This window comes from Nasonia vitripennis (assembly GCF_009193385.2).
Source record: "Nasonia vitripennis strain AsymCx chromosome PSR unlocalized genomic scaffold, Nvit_psr_1.1 chrPSR_random0011, whole genome shotgun sequence".
Lineage (NCBI taxonomy): Eukaryota > Metazoa > Arthropoda > Insecta > Hymenoptera > Pteromalidae > Nasonia > Nasonia vitripennis.
In genome coordinates, this window is record NW_022279670.1 from 113407 (window position 1) to 131796 (window position 18390).

An 18390-nucleotide genomic window follows, 5' to 3' on the forward strand; every position below is an offset into this window, starting at 1 on the left:
CATTGATCTCGTCTATTGGGATGATCCAAACGAGCTTACTGAGAGACTTCGATTATTGATTGCCGAACAATCAGCTGGAAATAATAATCACGTCAATGAAATCCAGTCGATTATTGAGGAATTACGCGAAGCTGGGCATATATATTGACATGCAACTTTCTTCTTTGCATCAGTACTACCATGAGTCTCGATGTGTTTGGAAGAAAACTTGAGGGCTCGCAAGTGAGTCGCGGTCCTCCAGGCATCGGTTTCAATTTTACACCGGACGGTGATTTTGATTTAGAAAATAAGCGACTTTGCAACCTAGGACAGCCCAATCACCCAAACGATCCAATCACCTTGCACTCACTGAAAGTTATTCTACAAACTGAAATAAATTATATAGCTGCTAAAATTGCTGGAATTGGTGAAGTTATAGAAGAATATAAGCAGCAAGTTGAAAAACAGCAATTGGAAGTGAATACAAAATTGCGTTATCTTTATAGTACAACTCTTCGCAATTACTCTGGCATTGATTATATCATTGAAGAAGTGAATAAACAATTAAAAGTTCGTATAGACGAATTTCCAGATGGATTTTCATCTACTGTAAACGATGATGGAACGTCAAAGAGTAGCTGAAGAGCTGCACAAGCCAGCACGTCGGCGATACAAGAGAAGAAAATATGACATACGTGGAATAGATGAGACTTGGCAAGCGGATCTTGTAGAAATGATACCATATTCTAAAGAGAATAAAGGTTTCCATTACTTACTCACTGTCATAGATATATTTTCAAAGTATGCATGGGCCGTGCCAGTCAAGTCAAAGAGTGGTAATGATGTTACTACAGCTATGAAGTCAATACTGAAAGAAGGACGAGTACCGAAGAATCTACAAACTGACCAAGGAAAAGAATTTTACAATTCAATTTTTCAAAAACTTATGAAAAAGCACAATATACACTTATACTCTTCGCATAGTAATCTTCATGCAAGTATATGCGAACGATTCAATAGAACGTTAAAAAATGCAATGTGGACAGAATTCAGCAAACAAGGAAGCTATAAATGGTTGGATATTCTACCTAACTTGCTCAAAGCATACAATTCGAGAAAACATCGGAAAACAGGAATCGAGCCTGAAAATGTTACACTGGCAAATGAGCGAGATGTCAAGAGACATTTTCCAAATGAAAAGTCGCCAGTGAAAAAACCTAAATTTAAAGTAGGAGATAAAGTACGAATAAGTAGGATAAAAAATGTTTTTGAAAAAGGTTATACGCCAAACTGGTCAACAGAAATTTTCACAATAACGCGAGTTATAAAAACAGATCCAGTAACCACCTCAAAGATTATTATGATAAACCCGTCTCTGGTGGCTTTTATGAAACGGAAATTCATAAAACTATGTATCCAGAAATTTATTTAGTAGAAAAAGTTTTAAAGAAAAATGGAAAACGCGTATATGTTAAATGGTTAGGTTTTAGTGACGAGCATAATAGTTGGATAGATAAAAATGAGATTGTATAAATTATTGAAGGTTTAAATAAATAAGAAAGCAATTGTTATTATATTTAATAATGTATTTATTCATGTAAATTGCACACAAGTTTGAAGAAATAAATAAATAGTATTTAACAATTATCAGTCTTTGTATTTCATTATTTTAGCATGTGGTGAACTTAAAAGAAGTTCCACCCTGATATGTTATAAATAAATTAAGTTTATTTGCTGTGTTAGAGAGATTATTGAAAAATTCTTGATCTTTCAAGATTGCTGATGAGATCTTCCCAGGCAGAAATATTTGAAAGCTGTCATCGATCTCAGCCACGATCTTTGTGCCGAATCTCGTCTTTACTTCCTTGAGTGCAGTCACCATGTACTCATGATCTTTTTCCAAGTCCGTGACTTTCTTCTTAGGCAAGAACTCGCGCTCAGCAATCTTGTTGAGTGCAGATAGATCCATTCTGAAAAGTGAAAATAAGAATGAAAGTTAGTGAAAAATGACTTGTAGGTGAGAATTTAGAGAGAGAGAGAGAGAGAGAGAGAACTAAGAAATAGAACTTACTTATTTTAGAGTTAGGTGAGTCTTGGTCTCTTTGCACAAGGTTGGTTGTTCGCTTCGATTTCTCGAATGTGCTCTTCATCGTGTTTCGTCCATTCATATAGCCCGTTTCCCACCACAATTTCTGCCCCTTCCATAGCCTCTAGTAGTATATCATTTCTCACTCCTTGTTCAGTTCCTAACCTATCCAATGAGGGATCCCACTCGTGCATAAACTCCTCTAAAACATCATATTCAATCTTGATTGGTTCCCCTCCATCAGCATAAAGTGTCATCCCCACCCGCGAAGCATTCTCATTGGTTGCTTCATGCCCCCACTCACTTTCTCCCTCTCTTTTTCGTCCTTCGCCATTGTTGCCCCTCTCCTCCACCACAATCCCCTCCACCGCATCTCCCTCTACTTGCATAGCAGCTTGCGCCATCTGTTCTTCCATAATTCTGTAATGTCCCCAAGGCAAAGTGTCAGTACTATGAGGCAATAAGAATCTTTTATCATCGTGTGGACTTAGAGCAATTTTTTCCTGTTTTTCAGTATGCACAATGTGTAATTTTGAACGAATATTACACTTCTCACGTTTTATAATAACAAGATCCTGAAGGCATTTTCGATAATCTTCAAACGTGATTGATTTTTTTACAACACTAGATTTTATACCTTTAGCTTTTTTCACTGTCGCGGCTCCATTAACCAAAATACTGTACATTTTGCTTCTTAAACCAATGAATTCTGTCATAATTTTACCACAGCATTCGTCTTTCATCAATCCAGGAACTTTTTTATTAACACGTGGAATTCCAAACTGATTATTTTCATCATAATCAGAAGTATCAAATTTATGTACATCTTCTTTCATTATTTGATACATATCTATATCCTCAACTTCATATATTAAACTATCAGTATCCGTATACAGGAGTTTGCATTTTTCTCCAACTCGCTTTTTCATATATGAATAATGAAAATCATATACTAATGTTTTTGACAAATCTAGAATTGAGAGACCAACGTATATTGGTTTTTTGATTGTAATACTTGTCCTCTTCAGCTGTATGGCAACCAAATTTTCATCGAAGATTGCACAACTGTGAAAATTTGGTAGAGCTATGCGTGCTTCTGCTCCGTATCTGCCTGTAAATTTATTTACTAATCGCACATCTACACGTTTCCACTCTCGTTCAATACACTTTCCATAGACTGCATTAATTAACAATTTGTAGAAGAGTTTTTCAAACTCATTCTTTGCTTGCTTTCGCTTTTCTGTGTTAAATTCAACATATGGTTTGAGCCACGCCCTCTGCTCAAAACTCAAAATCCTATGCACCTTTTTTAATCGAAGTCCATTATCTAAGACCTGCTTAAGTGCTCGATAATGAATGACATACCTTTTCTTGTCATTCAAAGTCGTGAGAAGTTTCTTCTGCTTTGAACCAGGTGGTGCAAGATGTTCTGCGCAAAAAGGTAAATCCCTATGATCATCATGTATTTCTTCAGGATACTCCAAGTCAACTTCAGCAAAATAGCCTATATCAGAATCTGGTGGTGTATTGAAAAAACTTGGATTTTTCTCATAATCAATCCATTCAAATTTTCCAACTGGTAAAGGCTGTACCATTGCCCATCCATAAAGATTGTTGATATCAAAATATAAGAGAGTCTTTGTTTTCTGATCCTTATCGTATGAAGAACCCATATATGGATTATTTGACTTGGCATATCGATTACAACACTGACTTATTCCACCTCGAATGCCCGATTCGATAAACATTAGCATGTCAATATCTGTAAGAAGCTCCAATTCTACCTTTGTCATTTTTAAAGCTGCTGAAAAAGTTAGTCCAGGAGTCGTATAAAAGTGAGCGGGACATAAATCATAGGCTTTAAGAGATGTTTCTCGAAAACTCTCGAAAACATCGGCCAATAGTAAAACATCAGTTTTCAGATAAAGATCTGAATATTCTCCCAACGTACTAATATTGAACTTATTCCAAACTTGGACAGCATGCTTATAGTCTTCTTCAGCAATTTGAGAATCTGTTAGCTTATTATAAAAATCATTCTTTTCTGGCAATTTTGTAGTCGTCAACTTATCTAATCCATTTACAAAATCATATGGAAATACACCTTTTCGTCGAAGGAGATCTATCTTTTCATCTGTAAGTCCATCTGATCGAAATTCCTTTACTGCTATTGGTACATTTTTCAGATATGATGCAAGCTTTTCCAATGATGAAGGTAGAAAACGCCAAGAATCTATGAATCTAAAACTAATGTTGCAGCCATCCACGTATTTTGTAAAAGAAATATATTTCTCCTTATTGTGAATGAAAATTTTTTGCCGACTGCGTCAGATGAACTGTGCTCGTCTAAGAGAAATTTCTCTCTTTTAAAGCTGAAATCATCATAAGAAGAGGTGGAAGATCTCGCTGCTGAGGAGAGAGGAGAAAGATTTTCTCGGGAAGGGATGAATTTTCTTCCAATAAGGGGTACACATTTTTCCATCATCCAATCCTAGAAGATTATGAGACTAAGAGGAGGAAAATTTTCTAGAGAAGGGATGAATTTTTTTCCTTTTAAACCAACCAAAAATCATCTTTTGAGCCCAACAAATGAGGGCTATGCATTTGTTTTGAGTATCCATTTCTGGAAGAGTGAAAGGCGGAGTTTCATATTATAAAACGAGGATGCTGGAACCTCGCGAGATCACTTCTTGCTAAACTGTCTACAAAGCTGAAAAGATGGAAAGAACACGTGACTACGATTTGTTGTTTAGAAATACTATCCTGCAATGTAATGAAGAAAATGCTTATATCTGCGACATTCAAGGATTTCAGAGAATTGCAGACGATACTTTTATTTTCAAAGAAATAAGTTTCCTTAATTTGAGGAAAACTGCCTTACCGACCGCATATCTTTTCAAACCTCCAATGGCTTGGGAAGAACTGACAGAAGAGGAAAAATGCATGTCTCAATGGTTGGAAAAGAGTCATCATGGAATAGCGTGGAACTCTGGCGATATTCCATATCATCGTCTTTATCGAATCTTGCAGATCTGTACACAAGGAGTCGAAAAAATATTCATAAAGGGACAACAGAAAGCCCGATGGGTGAAAAATATTTTGCCAAACATGTAAGTTAATTATTTTGAATCGTTTTGATACTTATCTTTAATTTTATCTGATACTTTGCAGATCCATTACAAATGTTGAAGACTTGGGATGTCCACCTCTTGAAGAAATAACTAGTGAAAGCCACTACTTTTGTTTTAACCATGCTCTCTGCATTAGGAGAAAACCTATGTGCGCTATTCATAATGTTGTAGCAATAAGAGCTTGGCTGCTAAATTATTTAGAATCGACATTTGGTCAAGATGAAATAGATAATATTTCTAAAAAAAATAATGTATGTACATGTTTATATTGGAAATAAAGAAAAATAAGATAAAAAAAAACTATGTTTAAATTCTTTCTTAGCTCTAAAAAATCGCTACCAATTCATAGCTTTATTTTTTTTTTTAAGAAAGAGGAATCTATATTATCAATAAATAATAATTTTTTTTATAAAAGAATAATAATTATTATATTATTAAAAGAAATGTCATTATTTTTTTTTTTAATGAAATAACGTTGAACAGAGTGGATTAAAGAGAAAGGAAGAAAAATGTATACGATATTATTTTTATTTATTTATACCTTATTCTATTTTTTCATACATCATCACAAAAAAATAATAAATTTTTTTACATTACTTTACTTTTTTTGGTATTTTTTAAATTTTGATACATCGATAGGATCAACTACAAATTCTATATCGATTACTCTCGGAACATTTCTTTGTTGCTGTTGTTGTGGCTGCTGCTGCTGCTGTTGTTGCTGATGTTGTTGCTGCTGCTGTTGTTGTTGCTGCTGCTGTTGTTGCTGCTGCTTTTGTTGTTGCTGCTGCTGCTGTTGTTGCTGCTGCTGCTGCTTTTGTTGTTGCTGCTGCTGCTGCTGCTGCTGTTGCTGCTGTTGCTGCTGCTGCTGCTGTTGCTGCTGTTGTTGCTGCATGCCACTGCTACTGCTTTGTTTTTTCAAACTAAGCAGCCCGCGACTTGACGGCTTCTCAGTTTTTAAATCACCTAATGAAAAAAAAAGATTGTAAAATAATTAATTATATAAAAAAAAAATTTATTATGAATTAAAAAAAAAAAACTCACCATCCAATTTTGTTTTTTTTTGGAATGGGTTTTAAATTTCTTATGCTCCTCACCGAGTTGCATGACTCGCAACTAGATGAGGTGCTGCTACTGGAGCTCGAACTAGACTCTCGGCGGGCAGTGCTGGGTGAAGAGCTGGGTCTCGTTCGTCGGGCAGGGTTGGGCGAAGAGCTTCCTGGCCTAATCCCTTCATATAATTGCTGCATAGCAGCAAGTGGTGGCAGCGATGGCACTAACAAAAAAAAGGAAAACAAATTTTTTAAAAATTATTTTTTTTTTAATTTTTGAATTATGAAAAAATGAAAATAATTATTTTCTTACGTGTATTTATTGCCTCCATGGCCCAGGAGACATGCTCCAACATCATAAGTAATGTTGGAGCGTTGGCAATTAGCCAACGAATCCTATGTTGCATCGTTCTGATGCTATTCCTACTGCTGCTGCTGCTGCTGCTGCTGCTGCTGCTGCTGCGACTTCCCGTAGTCCTCTTGGCTGACATTTTACTGCAGGTTAAATTTTGAAACCGAAAATTGTACTGACTAACCGTAGCCTACGGTGGGCTATTTATTGCGAAAACAGCAGCTTCCCTTTCCACATCATTTTTTCTAAAGTCCTGTGATTGGTGTAAAAGTTTTCTCTCCTAATTTTTGAAAAACACACCTCCTCACAGCTATCGAGGGTGAAAAGCCTTACGATTCGTGAAAAAATTTCCCTCACCAATTTTGAAAAACTAGTGTCCACCTCCTTTTAGTACACTCCCTTTTATTTGGAATCTCGACTGTGAGAATGTGAGATTATCCTCTTCTCATAAGAAAAAATCTTGGAGAAAATCTCACTCTGAATTTATTTAGGACTTCTAAGAAAATTGATGTATATCGGTGCGAAAGGCATATATCTGTGCGTTCCCTACAAAACCCAATCGGTTATCTCTGCAAATGATTTTTAAACAGCAGTGATGTCTCTGGGAAACTTATCGCAGTCGGAAGGAAAAACACATATCGCTGGAAGCTGTATACATCTGCGTGGGATAGTTTGTATACGTATCCCAGAATTATCAACGCGAAGTTTGTATAAGGAGCATTTCTCGCATACATTCCGTAAAGTAGAGGAAAACACCTATGCGCGGGTCTTCGTCCTTATCTGCGTGAGAATCGTATTGGAAATGTGAGGGATAGTACCTATGCAATCTGTCCGCGCAGACGGGGGACTAACTTATCGCAGTCCCAGAATTATCAACGCGAAGTTTGTATAAGGAGCATTTCTCGCATACATTCCGTAAAGTAGAGGAAAACACCTATGCGCGGGTCTTCGTCCTTATCTGCGTGAGAATCGTATTGGAAATGTGAGGGATAGTACCTATGCAATCTGTCCGCGCAGACGGGGGACTAACTTATCGCAGTCGAAAGGAAAAAAAAACACATGTCGCTGGAAGCTGTATACATCTGCGTGGGATAGTTTGTATACGTATCCCAGAATTATCAACGCGAAGTTTGTATAAGGAGCATTTCTCGCATACATTCCGTATAGTTGAGGAAAACACCTATGCGCGCGTCGTCGTCTCTACCTGCGCGAAGGAGGAGGAGCATGAACCCACCACTAAATTTTTTTTCGGGACACGGAGAAGGGAAGATTGGGACTTATACATACTACGGTTACTGGCTCACTTTGAGAGGGGGAAGAATTCTCGGTCGGTAGGGGAGGGAAGGAGGGATCGACACTCCCTCTATCTAAAAATACACAGCTCGGATTCTGGCTCACTTCGAGAGGGGGAAGAATTCTCGGTCGCTTGGGGAGAAAAGGGAGGGATTGACAATCCCTCCATTTAAAATACACTGCTCGGATTCTGGCTCACACTGAGAGAGGAGGGGGTGAGCCAGAATCCGCATGAGCCAGTATGCCTATAGCCTATCTACTCAGTAAAATCTTTGATAGTTCTTCTACAATATTATCTTATTTGACCAATATTATTTTGAATCATCTTTTTCTATATTTCTTATTTTTAAGTAAATATTTCTTACATGTGATTCAACAATTTTTACAAATTAAAAAAAATGGTTTCTCAAGGATATAGAGAATTATTACTAAATATATTTGCTTCTTTTAGAAAAAATATCATGTGATCCATACAATATATTTGCTACAATATGCTTTGCAACAATTATAAGTCATTTACTGCAATGCAGTTTTTAAATTATTGAAATTAAAAAGATACTTGCACATTTTCCATACACTGAAAAACATTTCTTATAACCGAACAAATATTTGTTAGTTGCAATATTGTATTTAGTACAAAATACATGTTGATAAATGTTATTTTAAATAGTTTGTGAATTGTTTACTTAATTGAGTTAGCCTTATTAAAATAAAGAAATTATTTACTTGAAAAATAATAAATGTTAGTGAATGTCAGAAAAAGCCAATGATGTAAAATTTTTTCATCAAAAAAATATTTAATAGTTGTTACCAAACATTTACTTAAAAAATAATTTGCTTTAATATTTTATCACCATTTGATGTTTAATATTAAATAAATACAGTAAGTAAGAAAAAGTTGAGAATGCTATAAAATGCTTTAAAAATTCTTTTATTTAAATAATTTCATTTTGTATTATAACGAGTTGACTAACGTGCTCTCGTTATGTCTCTCTCCTCCGAATATATATGTGAATAACTATAATTCTGCATGTACATATCCATGCAAACATGTACTATATTTCAGCAGCAAGGTAAGTGAGAGAGTTCACACTTAAGCAGCTAGCAATACGGAGAGAGCCGCGCGCGTGTGTGAGTGTGTCACGTGAAAGAGAGTGAGAGAGTGGGAGAAAGCCCGCGCTGTCGCGCTGCCGCGCTCCGCGAGACAACTTTGCTTTCGGCTATTGTACGGTGCGGACTAATTTCCTAGAGAGATCCTGCGATTGCGATCCGTGTCCACGCCGGAGATCTGTACGTTATCTACGCGAATTCGTGTCTTGTCGTGTCGCCGGGTACGATCTCGTTTAATTGGGAGACCCATTTGTGAGTTCCGCACGAGTTAAGCAGCTATCGCTGCTCGCCGTCCCGCTGCACTTATCTGCACGACCAAGGTCACGAGGCACCACCTGCGCTGCCCAGCGAAAGCCCTATTGTCCGCTTACGCCATCCAGGTCGAGCCACGAGGCATCATCTGCGCCGCCCAGCGAGGGTCCCGTCACTAACTTGTGTATTCGAGAAAAGCCACGAGGCACACGTTCGAGCGAGCCAGCACGGAAGTAATTGTAAGTACCTGCTCGTTTGCTGATCTCTCTCCCGTAGTAAGCCTAGCTTTGTCTCTCTCTCGCTTGCGCTGCATTTGTTCGTAGGTTTACGATTACATAAAGCATAGTTCATCTTTTATTTATCTTGTTTATTTCTCGCCTGACTCTCTACTTTCCCCGCGTTCCCTTCTCTCGAAGACGCAAACGTCATATTCGCGATTAAGCTGCGCAGCATTAAGACTCACGACGCCGCCGCGGGCACACGTGCACGAGGACGTGCACGTACAGCATACTGTGCTACGGGCCAGGCTTCGAACAGCCTTCAAGAAGCCTGCAACGAGTTGCTCATTCGGATCGTCGTCAATTCCTCTCAAATACTTTATACACGGTTTGCAAACACCGTTATATTTGGCGCCCAAACGTTTCGGGATTATAAACTGTTAAATAGTAATATAATAGTACTATCTAACAACTGCGTAGTTGTCGCGAGCGCGAGAGGAATTTCGAGAGCGAGCGCGTGTGTTTACAAGTAAGGATTATACGCTCCCGAGTCGCTTCGCTAGGCGCGCGCGACCCTACGTGTTTACGTCCGTGAGAGTCAGGCAGCGGCGAAACATAAACAAAGAGCACAGTTCCAGCGCTCTAAAATTTTATCATTGGAATAATTCGAGCGTGAAATTTTAGAAATATTCAAAACTCGAATTTTCGACGATACTACGGCACGGAATTCTTCGCTTCCGAGCAGCCGTATAATACGTATATTGCCGTCGCACTCGATACGATTACGGCAAGCGGCGTGCGCTACGTAGCATATGAAGACTTTTAATAATTGTTACGTTTATTAATTAATAATTAATTACGGTTGAATCAAAATTTTGCTTTTTGCGTTGCGTTTTTTTTTTATTTTTAGGCACGTTCACGTGTATCCTCGACAAATTAATAGTCAAATTTAAATAATTTTTCTCTTTCTCCTACTCGTAAAAATCAAAGTTGTTTCTTTCGTTTTTTCTTTCTTATTCGTAATATCGAAGAAACTTGAAAAATGGCATCAAGCTGGACTTTAGCCGACTTGACAATCTTCAAAGAAAATGTAAATACTAGATTGCGAGATTGGATTCAAAATTTGTCGAGTTTAGAAGTGAACAACGCGTTAAGCTATTTAGAATTACATACAAACGGTACGTTGTTCGAGCGTGCGAATAGATTGTTGAGAAGACTACACGGCAACTATACGGCCGAAGATTTCGTTCAAGAAGGTAATCTAGAAGAAGACGCAGCTAGACGAGACGATTTGTGCGTAACTTTCATACAATCGACAGCCTTTCCCACAGATTTGAGAAATGATGTCCTTGCAGTGTTGGACGCCGAAGAGGCATTAGATGAAAGTCTGCAGGGAAATGTCCAATTGCCGTCAAGCTCCCCACACGACTGCCAAAATGAGCGAGACATGTCACTTACAATGACTGCAGAATCAAGGCCACAGCGGCAAATAGATACAGATTTAATAGATTTCGAAGCGCCGCTAATGCCGACGCAGCTCAGTACGACCGTAGCAAATAGCGCTGCGTCCTCGGGCTTCAATAATACAGTAGCTGCGAATAGGAATACAGCGGTGCCTACTACAGCACACTGTACCTCAGCAATGGGCACACAAGCTACGGCAGCATACACAATGCCGCAGATCGCAGCTAGTTCAACCCACAATTCAGAAGCTACGAATAAAGTTCGCACTGTTTTGCCGAGTGGGGAAATTCGTTACGTCCCGTTCGCGGTAGCCACAGAACTACAGAGAGCCTGGATATCTGAACGCGAACTGCAGAAAAATCAAGTAGAGATGAACAACTACATTGGTGAACAAGCAGAAACGATCAAATTCCTATCGTTAAAAAACACCGAACTAGAAGCAGATAATAAAGATCTGTCTAAACAATTACAAAGCAAGACGAACCGCAATGTGAAAAATGTTCAATTTCAAGACACGTTTGATTTAAATTATTACGATATCGTGGATCAACATAGTAAGTTTAATTTAAACGAGACAAAGCCGCTAAGTGCACACGCCCCAATATTTCACTCCACGGCTAAGGCCTACGATCAGAACGTCCAGCCGGGAGTTCCAAATTCTTCCCTTAGATTTTCTTGCATGAGCGCTCCGCAGCATCGCAACGTTCTATTGCCCGCCGCGACAGCTCACAGTCAGCCCGCATGCTCGAGCTGGGAAGGGGGGATTTGACCTCAGGCGGCCAATAACCAGACGCTCTCGCAGTCAACCCCCCAGCGGCATACCATGCTACGGAAGCTGTACCAAGCTTCACTCGTAATACCTCAGACACTTCCCGTCCGAGAACAAAGTATCTCGGCAGAACTGTTCGCGAATGGAGGTTAAAATTCTCTGGCGAAAAGGGAGCGAGTATTGAAGAATTTTTGGAGCAAGTCGAAGAGAATAGGCGCTTGGATAATATCCCGGACGAGGAGCTTTTAGACTCTATGGTCCCTATGTTCGAGAAGCCAGCCCTATTTTGGTACCGTACTATGAGGCACTCGTGGCGAACGTACCAAGATTTTAAAAGAGCAGCCCTCAATAATTACAGCAGAACCAAGAGAAATAAGCGAAGTCTAGTAGTTGAGGCTCATCTGCGTACGCAAGGAGAAGACGAACCCGTAAGAGATTATATCGCCTCCTTGCTTACCATTTTAAGTAGATTTGAAAAGCCGTGGCAGCTACAAGATCAAGTGGATCTTATCATCGACAATATGCTTCCGAAGCTTAAGAAGAAGATGAAGGTTTTCAAGGGCCGATTGGAGTTCCTAGATAAAGCTCAAGAGGCAGAAGATGACGAAGAAGGCCAGTGGAGGCCGCCGCCTCCGGCAGATCTAAGTATGCTGCCAGAAACCGCGTACAAGCCTCTCTCCAAGGCCGCGCGGCCAAGCTCGCCTCCATGACTTCAAAACCGCCGTCTCTAACAGAAGCTGACCTAGAACAACTCTTCGAGAAGTTTTTCCAGAAGAAAACTCAGCAGTCTGCCCCATCGAGCTCCAAAGCATCTGACTCAAGGAAAAACTCCCTCGACAATAAGGCTCCTGCATCGAGAGCGAATAACTCACCGCAACCAGGTGGCTCCAAACAAGCATCAACCCGTGGTGGCGGCAGAGGTCGGGAGGAAGACGAGAAGTAAGCCGCACCGATCCCGTTACTCCCAAGTCCGACAAGAATAAAGACAAACCGGCGGGACCAACGGTGATAACCTTCTCTGCTGGAATTGTAGCTGGCCCGGCTACACAAAATTTACTTGTCCGGGTTGCATTTCCGAGCACTCAAAAAACGAGAAAGAGAGCGCGTAGATGAGGTCCCTACCGCTCTAGAGAATCCGCGGACCTTCAACGCTACAAGCGTAACAGGAGTAGCGCAAACACTTCACGGCTCGGCGGGCGACTCACCGCTAGCAACGAGTAATCCGACCGATGTGGAGGCGTCTTGCGATGTAGGTACTGTTGCCAGCGCTTTAGTAGAGAAGTACCCACGGTGGTGGCTGACCGTAGAAGTCGGCCAATATCAATTTAGAGGACTCTACGATACCGGAGCTTCACGCACCGTCCTCGGCCCACAGGCTTGTCGCTCGCGGCTTCTCTAAATAGGCGCGTCCGACCCCATGTGGGCCCTGGAGCTAGAGCAGTCGACGGTCACTACGTCCCCATAATTGGTAGTGTCAAGTTGCCCTTCACTGTCAAAGGAATAACGCATCGGATTGACGTTCTTATTTTGAGCGAAGTCGATACAGAATGCACTCTAGGTGCAGACTTCGTTCGCGCTTTTTCCGCAATACTAGACCCTGTAGCAAACAAGTTACACCTCAAAGGCACAGACGTCGAGGTGCCGGCCTCCCTCTCGTCTGCACGTGCTGAGGAGCTTATGTCGCTCGCCTCTCTCGGGATAGAAGCGATCACCGATGAGCAGCGTCTAGAAATCGACAATCTGATGAAAGAACTACTACCAGATCCCTCTTGCGAGCAGCTAGGCTGCACAGGATGGATACATCATGACATCGACGTTGGCAGTGCTCGCCCCATTAAGCAGAGGTACTACCCTGTTTCAAAAATTTTAGAGGACGAAATGCACGAGCAAGTGCACAAGATGCTCCGTGCGGGAATAATCAGAAGGTCTAAGAGCAATTGGTCTAGTCCGGTGGTTATGGTACGGGAAGTCCGACGGTAGTTTCCGATTCTGTGTCGACTACCGAAAAGTTAATGCGGTGTCTAAATTGCCGCGTACCCGCTTCCTTACATGGATATGATATTGCGGAAAATACAACACGCGAGATACATTACCGCCTTAGATTGCTCTGGAGCATTTTTACAAATACCTCTTACTGAGCGATCTATTCCGATCACTGCTTTCACCGTACCTGGACTCGGCCTATTCGAGTTGTCAGAATGCCTACGGCCTGGCAGGCGGCCCGGCTACCTTCCAGATGCTGGCTGACAAATTGATCACGCCAGAAATGGAGCCGTTTGCTTTCGCATATTTAGACGATATTATTATTGCGACTGATACGTTTTCAGATCACATCAAGTGGCTCACCCTAATCCTAAAACGGATAAACGAAGCTGGTCTGACAATAAACCGCAAAAAGTCTAAAATCTGTATGTCCGAGGTGCGCTACCTCGGTGTGCTCGTGAACCGCGAAGGCTGCCGTCCTGATCCCGAACGAGTCAAACCCATTGTCGAATACCCGGCCCCCAAGAACCTTAAGCAATTGCGCAGATTTCTTGGTATGGCCTCTTGGTATCGCAAATTTTTAGAAGATTTTGCAACGCTATGCGAACGCTTACCGCGCTCACTCGTAAGAATGTTAAATACGAGTGGAAAGACGAACATTGGGCTGCTTTTGAGCAAGTAAAGGCTTTAATCGCAACTGCCCCAGTCTTAGCAAGGCCTGACTTCAGCGCTCCGTTTATTGTAGAATGTGACGCCAGTGACACAGGGCTTGGTAGCGTTCTGTTGCAGCGCGTAGATGGCGAGGAACGCGTGCTCTGTTTTGCGAGCCGCGTCCTGTCTGCTACGGAGCGGAGGCTGTCAGTGACAGAGAGGGAATGCCTCAGCGTAATCTGGTCTATAGAGAAATTTAGACCATACATCGAAGGCTACCACTTCACGGTAGTGACAGATCACCACAGCCTAGTGTGGCTGCAGAATTTAAAGCATCCGAATGGAAAATTAGGCCGTTGGTCTCTACGCTTACAGTCGTATGATTTCGATATAGTGCATCGGAAAGGCAAGGACAATGTGGTCCCCGACGCACTTTCGCGTATGTTCGAGACCGACGAAGACGAATCAGCTGCAATAGCATCCCTCCACGTGGATGAGTCTATAAAAGACCCTTGGTACTTAAAGAAGGCTAAGCAGGTCGCTGAAGACCCCACGGCGCATCCCTTTTGGAAAATCACTGGCGGGCGGCTTTATCATTATCGCCCTGACCCGACAGTAGACGACTTATTGGGACAAGACGAAGATGCTTGGAAGCTTGTAGTACCACGAGAACAGTGCGAGCAGGTGCTCGCTGAGTGCCACGATGAACCTACCTCCGGACATTTAGGGAGATTTAAGACTCATCAGAGAGTAGCACACCGGTATTACTGGCCCAATTTGTACAAAGATACAGCTCATTTCGTACGAAATTGCCAAGTCTGCCAGCAAGTTAAAGTTGAGCAACTTGCTCCGGCTGGACTCATGGGCAAACATATAGTTTCGCGCCCCATGGGAGATAGTCCGGGTGACACTATGGGTCTTTTCCCCGATCGACCCTAGGGAACGAACATTTACTAATATTCATTGATTTATTCACGAGATGGATTGAATGCATCCCGATTAGGAAGGCGAATGCAAAAACCATCAAGCGTGAACTGAATTTACGGTTTTCTTAAGATTCGGAATTCCTGATCAATTCCTATCGGACAATGGCACTCCTTTTCAAGAACAAGCTAGTCGACAAATTCTTAGAATCACATGGGGTCTATCACAGTACGTGTGCTCCTTACTCGCCCAAATCAAATCCGACCGAACGAGTAAACCGTACCATAAAAACCATGATCGCTGCGTTCATTGAAACTAAGCATACTACTTGGGATGAGCACATACCGGAGTTCGCGTTCGCGTACAATACCGCTATTCACGAAGCGACTCGCTCTAGTCCAGCCTTCCTCAATTATGGAAGAAATCCCGAGCCACCGCGCACGACGCGACGGGAAATAGAGCAAGCCGCGAGGCAAAGCTTAGAAGAAGCAGCACGTGATGATTGGCTAGCTCGCATGGAAAAATTAAATGATTTTCGGGCCAATGCCCTTGAAAACTCGAGAGCTGCACAAGAACGGCAAGAGAAGTACTACAACGCGAAGCATCGTGACATAGTATACAAAGTTGGCGACAAGGTATGGGCAAGAAACGAATTCTTTCTTCCGCAGCTCAAGCTATTGCTGCGAAGCTCAGCCCAAGTACGCTGGTCCCTTTATTGTCTCGGCTCGCGTCGGGATGAATCCTACAAGCTCCAGACAGAGCAGGGAGTAGACATAGGCAAAGTAGCCGTATGTGACTTGAAAACTTGTTATGATGAAGAGCAGTTTCCTGAAGGTGCGCCAGAACCCGATAACTCCGTACTAGAGCCGCCGACTTCGCCTAAGAAAGACGAGCACGACAGTATCCTTCAAACCTGCGCCGTCGGCAGAAGCGACTGCGAGCTCTGTGCCGGAAATACCGACTTCGGTTGTGCCGAAGCACAGGGGCAGGCCACGAGGCTCTAAAAATAAGCTACCTCTGCCGACAACCTTCTTTAATTCTTTTCCCTGCTTCTGCTTGTTCCTGGTTTGCTTGCATAATAACGCTTTTGCTTTCGCTTATCATAAATTTTGCCACTTACACCTACGCCCCGCGGTTAGTTAGCAGCATATGGTATAATCTGTTCCACAGGATCATGCTACCCGTCAAGAAGGCAGGTGAGAGGCCAGCGACCTTCATTGAGGTGCCAGCTGAGCTGTTGGAGCAGCTCAAGAAGCTGGTCACTGACACCATCCTGGCTCAGACGACTGATATTCCGTCATCGGTGGGTACCCTGGCCTCCTGGCCAGAACTACTGAAGTCGCTGGGAGAGACGGCTAACGGGACAGCCAGACTCTGGCCGGACAGGTCGGCCCCAGCCTTCCTGCCCCGCCACTGGTCCAACCGCAGCTCCCTACCGACGAGCTGAGGGAAGAACCTGTCTTGGAAGCCGCTCCCAGGAAGAGGAGCTCGAGATAGAGGAGGCCCCCCAACCAGCACATCTCCGAGCTCGTCACCCCGTCGACGACAGACAGCTTGACTCTAGCACTGCAGGAGTGGACAGCGCTGGAGCGAGAACTCGCGCTTGTCGAAGGCTAGACAACAGGCTCAGCAACAAGAGAGTGCGGCTTATGAAGAAGTCCTGCGCTTCTCGCGTCACCCCGGACGTCAGGGTGAAGGCGCTGGTCCCGGCGGAGTTCCTCGCCAAGGTACGAAAAATGGTGGAGCTACGGGAGCATATGGTGAAGGCAGAAGCCCAGTGGCTGGAGTGGAAGAGAGAAGGAGCAAAAGCAAGCTTTGAGCAGGAGCAGCTGAGAAAGTTGCACGAACTGGAGGAGTCCGCGCTCAGCTTACACAGCCTCGAGGCTCCCCCCGTAAGCAAGCAGAGCGTCTCTTACTCCAGCGAGCTGCCTGCAAGAGAGCCTGGGCCAGTGGCTTTAATCTACCGGCATTCTAAGGAGCCCTGCCATGCCATGGATGGCCCTCGCCCTGATCTGAGATATGTCAGATTCTGCCGAGCGTGCAATCTGACAGGAGTCTCAAGGACGAAGAACTGTCCGAATTCTTCTTGCCAACAAGTTCCATAGCGGAGAGTATCCACGCTATCGCTACTAGGAGTTTCTACACAGAAGAAGGTCTCGCCTCTTGTCTAGCTTCGCAGCATCTACAATTAGAAGACTGTCTAATTGAACTATTTAGTTCCTATCTGTAATTAGATCGTCGTTACAAAACGTAATGAATATTTTTTTTATTTTGTTATTTTCGTTGTATGGCACCGACGCCTACAACTCAGTGCATATTATTGTTTCTTTAGTTAGGCAAGAGAGACAAAGAGACTTATTACTCTATCTAATGTACATTTTTTTTTTTCTACCTTAGATATTTAATAAATCACTATTTTTGCAATTTCCTAAATTTGTCCCTTTATTTTTCTTAATGGAGAGAGACCGGTTGATCGAGTTGGTACCCCCTGCTACCAACGTCTGGGGGTGGAGCATATAACGAGTTTGACTAACGTGCTCTCGTTATGTCTCTCTCCTCCGAATATATATGTGAATAACTATAATTCTGCATGTACATATCCATGCAAACATGTACTATATTTCAGCAGCAAGGTAAGTGAGAGAGTTCACACTTAAGCAGCTAGCAATACGGAGAGAGCCGCGCGCGTGTGTGAGTGTGTCACGTGAAAGAGAGTGAGAGAGTGGGAGAAAGCCCGCGCTGTCGCGCTGCCGCGCTCCGCGAGACAACTTTGCTTTCGGCTATTGTACGGTGCGGACTAATTTCCTAGAGAGATCCTGCGATTGCGATCCGTGTCCACGCCGGAGATCTGTACGTTATCTACGCGAATTCGTGTCTTGTCGTGTCGCCGAGTACGATCTCGTTTAATTGGGAGACCCATTTGTGAGTTCCGCACGAGTTAAGCAGCTATCGCTGCTCGCCGTCCCGCTGCACTATCTGCACGACCAAGGTCACGAGGCACCACCTTGCGCTGCCCAGCGAAAGCCCTATTGTCCGCTTACGCCATCCAGGTCGAGCCACGAGGCATCATCTGCGCCGCCAGCGAGGTCCCGTCACTAACTTGTGTATTCGAGAAAAGCCACGAGG

At 42.7% G+C, this 18390-nt stretch overlaps 3 protein-coding genes across 3 annotated transcripts; all 3 read right to left on the minus strand.

The window, feature by feature from the left end:
- Positions 1–1544: 1544 nt before the first annotated feature.
- On the minus strand, positions 1545–2592 carry LOC116738698. Its single transcript, XM_032602190.1, has 2 exons — positions 2051–2592; positions 1545–1949 (listed from the first exon to the last, which is right to left on the minus strand). The coding sequence occupies exon 1, from the start codon at positions 2479–2481 to the stop codon at positions 2062–2064; it is 420 nt and encodes a 139-aa protein (XP_032458081.1). The 5' UTR covers positions 2482–2592; the 3' UTR covers positions 1545–1949; positions 2051–2061.
- A 25-nt stretch (positions 2593–2617) lies between these two features.
- On the minus strand, positions 2618–4686 carry LOC116418003. Its single transcript, XM_032602188.1, has 3 exons — positions 4629–4686; positions 2703–4199; positions 2618–2640 (listed from the first exon to the last, which is right to left on the minus strand). Exons 1-3 carry the CDS (start codon positions 4684–4686, stop codon positions 2618–2620), a joined length of 1578 nt encoding a protein of 525 aa, XP_032458079.1.
- A 1467-nt stretch (positions 4687–6153) lies between these two features.
- LOC116418004 (serine/arginine repetitive matrix protein 2-like) lies at positions 6154–6817 on the minus strand. The gene is made up of 3 exons (XM_031933189.1): positions 6562–6817; positions 6294–6472; positions 6154–6162 (listed from the first exon to the last, which is right to left on the minus strand). The coding sequence occupies exons 1-3, from the start codon at positions 6737–6739 to the stop codon at positions 6154–6156; spliced, it is 366 nt and encodes a 121-aa protein (XP_031789049.1). The 5' UTR covers positions 6740–6817.
- Between the last annotated feature and the right edge of the window lie 11573 nt (positions 6818–18390).

What these genes read in the sequence shown, in the direction of transcription:
- LOC116738698 (XM_032602190.1), bottom strand. Translation starts at nt 2,481, where the DNA reads ATGGAAGAACAGATGGCGCAAGCTGCTATGCAAGTAGAGGGAGATGCG.
- LOC116418003 (XM_032602188.1), bottom strand. Translation starts at nt 4,686, where the DNA reads ATGGATACTCAAAACAAATGCATAGCCCTCATTTGTTGGGCTCAAAAG. An exon ending in GGCTCAAAAGATGATTTTTG is followed by an intron (nt 4,200 to 4,628) that starts GTTGGTTTAAAA and finishes ATGGACTTACAG; the next exon opens with ATGAAAAGATAGATCTCCTT. An exon ending in GACAGTGAAAAAAGCTAAAG is followed by an intron (nt 2,641 to 2,702) that starts GTATAAAATCTA and finishes AAATGCCTTCAG; the next exon opens with GATCTTGTTATTATAAAACG.
- LOC116418004 (XM_031933189.1), bottom strand. Translation starts at nt 6,739, where the DNA reads ATGTCAGCCAAGAGGACTACGGGAAGTCGCAGCAGCAGCAGCAGCAGC. An exon ending in CATGGAGGCAATAAATACAC is followed by an intron (nt 6,473 to 6,561) that starts GTAAGAAAATAA and finishes TTTTTTTGTTAG; the next exon opens with TGCCATCGCTGCCACCACTT.